We start from the raw sequence: 8,920 nt of genomic DNA, 5'->3' as shown, positions 1-8,920 counted from the left end.
CCTTACAAGGTTGCTAATGGGTACCAATTTATAAAAAGGGTAAAAGAATTTTATAAACTGCAAAGAATTTTTCCGATTTTGTATGGATTTTTGGTGTGCTCCAAAGTCCAAAGTAAACCGATGTCCATATGGATTAATTAGGGATGAAAAAAGAAGACAATTTCATTACGATATTTCATACCGATTTATTTCATTTATGGATCATCTTTACCGATTCATGCCTCCATGTAGAGTAGGCGGAGAAGTTGCTGCAACACCGTTGTGCCTTTCCATGTTACCATGCCATCCTACACGGAATAAGAATAAGAATTTAATTTTGGGTTATCTTTTTTTTTGGACCCCTTTGACATGGTCTTCAAAATGAATAGTTTGTCATGGACCGACTATTGACTTACGTTGACCGAAAAACTCGTTAAAAAAATCTAGAATTTTTATTTCAGTTAGCTAACAGCACAAAGAAATGATTCTTGGAAGCAACACACGATCCTTGATTTTGGGTAATATATAGCTAGCGAAGAACTGATATTTTCGGGTATGTATAGTTTACTTACCTAAGTCGACATTGAAGCCTTGATTCCGAAGTTCTCTATATTCTTGGCATAGAGCGCAACCATTACAGTACCAATGTGTCATGAAATCAGAGCAAGGGCTCCCATCTATGTTGTAAATTTGCCTAAGCTTAGTACGATAAGCACACGAATATATACAAGGACAACCGAACACAACTGCTACAGCCACGTAGAGTGCCCCATTCTGTCCACAAGCTGCATCACATGTCCCATAACGCTTTTCAGTACTGCTGAAAACTTGCTTTAGTATGAACTAAAAATTCGGATTATTTCAAAAATAATACTCCAAGAAAGATGAATTATATTTACTGTACAGGAGGTTCCTCTATCGACGATCTCAGATGTCTGACCGAATGTAAAGCACGGGCACCAACATGTCATGCAGCCTGCAAAAGGGTATGAACCATGCACATAAATTAGTGATTATGTTGAAGCTCTAACATATGCGAAATGGATGGAGGGATATACTAAAATTAACTGCCCCAGTACATTCAATCACACGGCACCCTAATAAGGTTTGTATATGCCTGACACGGCCATATTCAAAACTCTAACACCGCTGAAATTTTTACACAGAAATTAGATTTGATAAGACGTACAATTGCTAAAGTCGGTAAAACAGTCGCAAAGGCCACTAGACCAGGGGACCATCGGTTGAGATTGAGTGTGAACTGGAAATGAGGTTTGGGGGTTGTTATCTGTAGAGTAGAACTGATTTGATGGAGTTCCGACGGGAATGCCGATAGCTATAGGTTGTTGTGGAACAGTAGCAGTGAATGAAGATTGAGGTTGTGGGTTAAAAGTACTCATTTTGATTGATCTGAGGGATCTGACTCAAAATGTGATCAATACTAGAACCGGGGCACAGAGGATGATAATTGAAGGAATTGAAGATTTAAAATTAAATTCGGTTGGATTTGTATTTCCGTTTGTTGTATAGCAGACAGATGAAAAAACAAGGCACAATTAAAAATTGTTATTAGGTAGGGAAACAGTCCTGGTTCTTCATTCTAATCAATGTGGTTAGCACTTAGCAGACATAGAAAAGGAGTCGCTAGCCACGCATAAATAAGAACGTGTTGACTACTGGTGCATATGTGCCCTTGTAAATGAAGGTTTGGAATTTGATGACTCAACTGACTCACAAAATTCACATCTGAATCTGATTCAATGTGTGCATCAACTGACTCAAAATATTTCTTGCAGCATCATGAGCTAAGATAGTTGAAGGCTGGCAGCAACTAATTAAAATTTTATATATATTGAAGAACAAAGGAAGGCAATTTAACTAGAAATTTAAAATGGTTGCCAAATGGTATGCTAAATAATTAGAACAAATTGGTAATGAACAATTCATGTATTAACAAATCATCATAAGCTCGTAATACTCCTCAAAATACAACTATTTCTTTTTAAAGCACACACCAAACTAAAACACAATCTCACAGGTCCAAATTACAAACATTCCAACAGAAAGGCTAGCTTACGTTTGAGCTAAAATATATAAACAATCTGAAACAAACAGGTGCACTTAATAGTAGCGCACACACCAAAATATTGATTTAATCCAAACAAACTTTTGTGTTCTTTGTCCATGGTCGTCTTTATCTGTTCATACTTCCATATACTGGAGGCGGAGCAGTAGCCACATCCCCCATTCCCCTTTCCACGTTACCGTGCCATCCTGTACATCGGAAATCAATATCCATTAAGAACGCGAGATTTTTGTTCATCCTTCATGGTTTTAACTTCTAACGGATAATAGAGGCATGAATTGGTGAATGCTCTTACCTAATGACACATCGTAACCCCTGTTCTTGAGTTCCCTATATTGTTGGCAGAGGGCACAAGATTCGCACCAAAAATGGATTAGGCAATCTTTACAGTCGCTCCCCTCTAAGTTGTATGTTCTTCTGAATTTGGTACGGTACGTGCACGAATATATCCAAGAACAACCAGTGAAAACTCCTATTAGCGCGTAAAGTGCTCCGTTCACTCCACAAGCTGCAAAGAAACAATACAACTATTAGACCACGATGCTGATTGAAGTGCCACGAATAATTTCGATACTAAAAAAGAGGTGCCTTGAATCATTATAACCGGGAAATTGAACCGTAAAAATATCTTAAGCATAAAAAATACTAACATGACAATCCTCTATCGACAATCTCGGATGTCTGACCAAATGTAATGCATGGGCACCAGCATGTCAAGCAACCTGTAAAAAGAATTCATTAATATGCGCATACATCAATAATGGTGACAAAACTTGAACAATCTAAAACAGAGTTCAGAAAATTAAGACCCTTATAATGTTTCCAAAAGGCAAGGGATTTGAGGAATTACAATTACTACAATCATCAAAACAATCGCAAAGACCAGTAGACCAAGGGACCATGGGAGCCTCCATCGGAAAACCGGTGGCTATTGGTTTCTCTTGATCATATGAAGTCATTTCAAAATTTGAGAAGAGAAAGAGAGAATCTAATGCAATGAATTGTTTGAAGAGGGTGTTATGTTTATTATGTTTTAGTTTTTCTGCTGGTTTGGGTTTATATAGAAAAAGTGTACTGAAGAACTTTCAGTCCACTGTTCAAAGAAACTAAAACAATTAATCGTTCATAGGAAATGGGATCGTTGATTCCTTCAAATTGCACTGAACACTCAAAACACAGATTATTAGAATAAAATCAAGTTGTGTATTATAATATATATATGATGGCTTAGTATAAAAGTTGATTATGAACTATTCAGTAATTGGACTTGACTTGCAGATTCTGCTAGCAGTTAAAATCCCTGTTAAATCTCTACCAACAATTCATGTTTGACAAATATAAAATGGATTGCTTGACAAAAACATAAAACAAGGATAAGTATCTTTCATATAATAATGTTTATAAAAAAAAAAACCCTTCTTTTTGGTGGAAATTTGAATGATGGGAGGTTGCAGTTGCACTGGACATGTCCCGTTAGAGAGCTGCTTGCATTTTGCGTTGGGAATTTCTCGGCAATTGCAATGCCGAAATGAATAGTTGCTCAGTCCCCTGTAGTTATAATATCCAAGAATAAAATTTATTCAAGTATCGGTCTATGGCTCTATCATAGTGTCGGTACTTCTGATCTAGGATCAGTAAACATGACGCGCCTATATCAGATGTCGCATTTGAAGAACTTTGAATTGGATAGGTTCCGTGTTAGGGAACTTGTCAAAATGTCGCAGGTTTAGTCAATTTTGTGTTGCGTAAGCTGATAGAGAATTTTAGGATGTTTTTGCAATTTCCTCGACTATTACTGATAATCTTAATGAATAAATAGGAATCAGACTCAACTCTCAAACTTGTGATGGTTGAACAAGGGTAAAGTAACTTTTTCAACTCATGACACTGGACTCGAAGCTTAAACAAACGCACAAATTTCTATTAGAACAACTTCCTTGTTTTTTTTGTACGGAACAATCATATTTGGTTATTACAAATTACAGGAAAAAAATCGGCAACTACAAAACACAAATTAACTCAAACCATACATTTATCTAGCTGAATAAGAGTTTAACAAAAAAAACATATCATTAAAATGTTGGGTTCAAATTTATTGTCATTTGAATTGGATATAGTGCATATAATATTGTTTATGGATCCTCCTCTTTATATATCTAATTTAATAAATTACATATACTTGATTTTTATAAAATTTAATATTACAAAAGATTTTGAGATGTTCACAGGCACTTCATTATTATGCAAAACGCTTTCCGTATTTGTATCATTAAAATAATATGAAAATGCAGATATGTGCATGATGAATATGTGTTTTACTAGTTCCAGCCTTAGAGGAAGCCATCCGGTAGAGTTTAATAAAAGTTATAATATTCTATTTACACTCCTCTTACATTATAACTGTCACTGTAATTAATATCTGTCTGTCTATGTCGTGTCAGCACATGACTGGTTCATGCTTAGCTGTTCTGTGAGTGTCTATGTACAAGTATGTACATCTCTGTGTAGTCATATGCATTGTGTGAAGAGTAAGACAATTAACTGGATCAATTGCTTATGTTGTCCTTTTTCAAGATTAATGAAAATATCTTCTTCTATCATGGTATCAGATTAAAATTCTTCGATCATTTTCTTCCGCTGTACATCACCATTAATGGTGTTTTACTAAGCTTTTCTTAAAATCAAACCTTACTTTTTTTCTTTCTTTCTGTACGTCAATTTCTTCTTTAATGGCTGACATTCCCCATAATTTAAGAATCTCTACTCTTCCATTAAATCAGATCTCTAATATCATTCAATACAAACTCAGAGATGATAATTTCATCACCTAGAAAAGCTTAATCCTTCCATTATTGAAAAGATACTAAGTATCTGGTTTCTTAGATGGATCAATTCCATGTCCTCAAAGTTTCTAACTCAAGAAGATTTAGATCAAGGAATCATTAATCCTTCATACACAAATTGGTGTGTGATAATAATACACTTATTTTATGAATACAATCAACCATTTCAGATGCAATAATATCTCATGTTGTTGGTGCTGATTCTGCTAGGGAATTATGGAATGATATTATGTCAAGATTTGCAAGAACATCAACAACTCATGCTATTCAAATTCGTACCAAGTTACAATCATTAAAGCTTGGATCTGGTTCTATAGCTACTTATTTAGGAGAAATCAAGAATTTGAAAAATCAACTCTCTGCTTCAGGTTCTGAGATCTCAGATGAAGAACTTGTAGTTTTAGTTCTTAATGGAATTGGTCAAGATTATAATTCTTTCAGTACTTATATTCGTATTAAAAAGCCGTCTGTTTCATTTGATGAACTACATAACCTACTACTAAGTGAAGAAATTGTGGTTGCTGAAAGATCCAGCTCTCTGTTATCTGAAGCAAACAACAAAGCTTTTGCTGCTTTTCAATCTCAACAAGCCTATCTTGCAGCACAGAGACCTTCATCATCAGCCACAGGAGGTTATTCTTTTCCTTCTACTTCATCATCCAGGCCTAGACCTAGAGGATCTTATAATTTCAATCCATCTTATAGAGGTAATTCACTGTCCTATAAAAGTAATTTTCATTTTCCTGCCAGAGCATCAACACAAAATACTTTCTATAGACCTATTTCTATTCCTCCACCAAATCCTATTCCTACATCAGCTACCATTTCTACTGAAGAACCATGTCAGATCTGTAACAAAATTGGTCATAAAGCTTTAGCTTGTAGGCATAGACTAAATTTCTCTTATCAAAATACTAATACTCCTCATAACCTGAGTGCAATGCTTGCTACTGCAAATATTTTGGGAGAAAATCCATGGTGTGCTGACACTGCAACAAACAATCATATTACTGTTGATGCATCTGAGTTACAATTTACTGCTTCTTATGATGGCTCTGAGGAAATTCATGCTGCAAATAGAGAAGGTACAGAAATAACACATACTGGTAATTCAATTAAACAATCTTCAACTTCTTCTTTTGCTTTAAAAAATGTTCTTCTAGTACCAAAGAGTTATGCCAATCTTTTATATGTGCAAAAGTTTACTAAGGATAATAATTGCTCAATCACTTTTGATGGATGTGGTTTTGCTGTTAAGGATCTTTCATCTGGGAAAATAACTTTATAAGGCCAACAATGTAATGGACTTTATCCATTACATTTTCTTCAGTCATCCTCTCCAGAGAATACTACACCGTCAACTACCATAAATAAAGCTTATCAAGCTAAGAGTCAAGTTTCAGCTGAAGTATGTCATCTGAGGCTTGGACATTCTTCATTTCAAACTTTTCAACATGTATGCAAGCTTTTGGATCTTCGTTCAGTATGCAAGAAACCACTGTTTTGTCATGAATGTCAACTTGGTAGAGGTCATAAACTACCTTTTACTGTAGCTACTCATACAAGAACTAGACCACTAGAACTTTTACATCTTGATCTTTGGGGTCCAAGTCATGTTACTTCCAATTCTGGTTTTAGATACTATGTAAACATCGTTGATAACTACTCCAAATATTGTTAGATTATCCTTTATATGAAAAGTCAGATTTTAAAACTGTGTTCTTACAATCCAAAGCTCAAATTGAAAATTTGCTTCAGCTTAATATTGCAGTTATCAGAACTGATGGGGGTAGTGAGTTTCTTAATAATGAATTAGCTGGTTTTTTTATCTCAACATGGTATAGTTCATGAGATTTCTTGTCCACATCATCATGAAAAAAATGGTTTAGCTTAATCCAAGCATAGGCATTTAGTAGATGTTGGAAGAACACTACTTATTCAATCAGGTCTTGATGATTCTTTTTGGGTGGAAGCATTTCAAACTTCCAACTATACTTTTAACAGACTTCCTACAAGAGCAATTCAATTCAAATCACCATATGAGATGTTATTTCATCAGGTACCTGAATACACTTCTTTAAGAGCTTTTGGTTGTCTTTGGTATCCATGGTTGAGGCCATATACATCTCATATGTTAGCTCATAAAAGTGAACAATGCCTTTTTCGTGGATATAGCACAAAACACAAAGGATATAGTTGTTACAATCCTTCATCCAAAAGAGTTTATATATCCATACATGTTATATTTTATGAAACTGTCTTTCCTCTGATGTCCATATTTGTTTCCTACTGTATCACCCATATTACCAGCTCATCCTCCAAGCACATTCAACCTGGAATTGTCTACTTGTACAAAGCATGCAATCAATAGTGCAGATGCAGTGTCCTCTATTCCTTTAACAGTTACACATGTGCCTCACTCAGAAACCTGTAATGATATTTCTATGTTTACAAGTACTTCAACTACTTCATATGACTCCAATGTGCCTCCTCCAGTTTCCAATAATCATCATATGGTTAACAGAGGTAAGAATAGAATATCTAAGAAGAAGATTTTTTCAACAAAACCTGCTTTATCTTCTATTCTTCTTGCAAAAGCTTCTTCTACAACTCCAACTTTCCTTACTCAAGCCAATAAAATTCCACAGTGGAGAGTTTCTATGATGGATGAAGTTACAACTCTTAGAGATCCAGATACATGGAGTTTAGTGGATCCAAATGATTCCCAAAATCCTATTGGCTGTAAATGGGTGCTTAGAATAAAATATAATCCTGATGGAACAATTGAGAGATTTAAGTCTAGGATGGTTGCCAAAGGATATCATCAAAAAGAGGGGCTGGATTATTCAGATACCTTTAGTCCAGTAGCAAATCCAACAACAATCAGAGTAATTCTTTCTTTGGATGTTCATTTTGGTTGGAATATCTCTCAACTTGATGTAAGTAATGCATTTTTGCATGGTGAACTTCATGAGGAAATGTACATGGTTCAACCACCAGGATTTGTTGATCCATAAAAGCCACATCATGTCTGCAAGCTTCACAAAGCAATTTATGGGCTCAAACAGGCACCCAGAGTCTGGTATGAAAAGCTACACACTATTTAGCTATCCTATGGGTTTGTATCTTCTAAAGATGACACATCTCTGTTTGTCCAGAAAGTAGGAAGTAGAATTACAATAATTCTAGTATATATGGATGATATACTCATTGAAGGAAATGATTCCAAGTACTGCAATGAGGTAATAAAAGATTTGGGGTACACATTTTCCAGTCAAGGATTTAGGTGCTCTCCATTTTTTCTTGTATTAGAGGTTAAAAGAAATTCTTCAGGCTTATTTTTGTCTCAGACAAAGTAAGCTCTGGACTTACTGTATAAAACAGAAATGATAGGTGCAAAACCATGTTCTTCACCAGTTGCAGCCAACTACAAACTCAGTGCTTCTGATGGTACACCTCTTGTCAATTCAACTAAGTACAGATCACTAGTAGGAGCACTTCAATATCTGACTTGGACAAGACCAGAAATCATTTATGCAGTTAATCAAGTATGTCAGCACATGCAAACTTAAACAAATGTGCATTTTCTTGCTGCCAAAAGAATACTCAGGTACATAAAATGAAAAATTAATTGATAATGGTATTTTATTTATTAAAGGCCTTATGGCAATACCTGGATTTAGTGATGCTGATTGGGCTGGAGATCCAGATACAAGAAGAAGTACATGGGTTATTGTATTTTCTTTTGATCTAATCCAATTTCATGGTCAAGTAAGAAGTAGAGCACTGTATCAAGAAGCTCCACAAAAGCTGAATACAGAAGTCTATCTCAAACATTAGCAGAAGTAGTTTGGCTAAGTCAGTTGCTTAAAGATCTGCATATCTTCTTACCAATACCTCATGTCATACAATGTGATAATGTCAGTGCAATATCCCTCTCATCTAATCCTGTTTTTCACAGTCGTGTGAAGCATTTAGCAGTTTATAATCACTTTATCAGAGAACTTGTGCA

General features: G+C 35.2%; 2 protein-coding genes across 2 annotated transcripts; both read right to left on the bottom strand.

Moving 5' to 3' along the window:
* Nucleotides 1-200: 200 nt before the first annotated feature.
* On the bottom strand, nucleotides 201-1,379 carry LOC113272558 (protein PLANT CADMIUM RESISTANCE 2-like). The gene is made up of 4 exons (XM_026522376.1): nucleotides 1,169-1,379; nucleotides 884-955; nucleotides 552-764; nucleotides 201-287 (listed from the first exon to the last, which is right to left on the bottom strand). The coding sequence occupies exons 1-4, from the start codon at nucleotides 1,377-1,379 to the stop codon at nucleotides 208-210; spliced, it is 576 nt and encodes a 191-aa protein (XP_026378161.1). The 3' UTR covers nucleotides 201-207.
* Nucleotides 1,380-1,897: 518 nt separating this feature from the next.
* On the bottom strand, nucleotides 1,898-3,153 carry LOC113273896 (protein PLANT CADMIUM RESISTANCE 2-like). The gene is made up of 4 exons (XM_026523474.1): nucleotides 2,916-3,153; nucleotides 2,716-2,787; nucleotides 2,361-2,573; nucleotides 1,898-2,253 (listed from the first exon to the last, which is right to left on the bottom strand). The coding sequence occupies exons 1-4, from the start codon at nucleotides 3,022-3,024 to the stop codon at nucleotides 2,174-2,176; spliced, it is 474 nt and encodes a 157-aa protein (XP_026379259.1). The 5' UTR covers nucleotides 3,025-3,153; the 3' UTR covers nucleotides 1,898-2,173.
* Nucleotides 3,154-8,920: the final 5,767 nt, after the last annotated feature.

The sequence above is a fragment of the Papaver somniferum genome, chromosome 4, assembly GCF_003573695.1.
Source record: "Papaver somniferum cultivar HN1 chromosome 4, ASM357369v1, whole genome shotgun sequence".
Lineage (NCBI taxonomy): Eukaryota > Viridiplantae > Streptophyta > Magnoliopsida > Ranunculales > Papaveraceae > Papaver > Papaver somniferum.
The sequence above is the reverse complement of the archived record's forward strand: the minus strand, read 5'-3'. Positions and strand labels throughout refer to the sequence as shown.

What these genes read in the sequence shown, in the direction of transcription:
- LOC113273896 (XM_026523474.1), bottom strand. Translation starts at nt 3,024, where the DNA reads ATGACTTCATATGATCAAGAGAAACCAATAGCCACCGGTTTTCCGATG. An exon ending in TTTTGATGATTGTAGTAATT is followed by an intron (nt 2,788 to 2,915) that starts GTAATTCCTCAA and finishes TTCTTTTTACAG; the next exon opens with GTTGCTTGACATGCTGGTGC. An exon ending in GGGTTACGATGTGTCATTAG is followed by an intron (nt 2,254 to 2,360) that starts GTAAGAGCATTC and finishes TCCGATGTACAG; the next exon opens with GATGGCACGGTAACGTGGAA.
- LOC113272558 (XM_026522376.1), bottom strand. Translation starts at nt 1,379, where the DNA reads ATGAGTACTTTTAACCCACAACCTCAATCTTCATTCACTGCTACTGTT. An exon ending in CGTCGATAGAGGAACCTCCT is followed by an intron (nt 765 to 883) that starts GTACAGTAAATA and finishes CATGTGATGCAG; the next exon opens with CTTGTGGACAGAATGGGGCA. An exon ending in AGGCTTCAATGTCGACTTAG is followed by an intron (nt 288 to 551) that starts GTAAGTAAACTA and finishes TATTCCGTGTAG; the next exon opens with GATGGCATGGTAACATGGAA.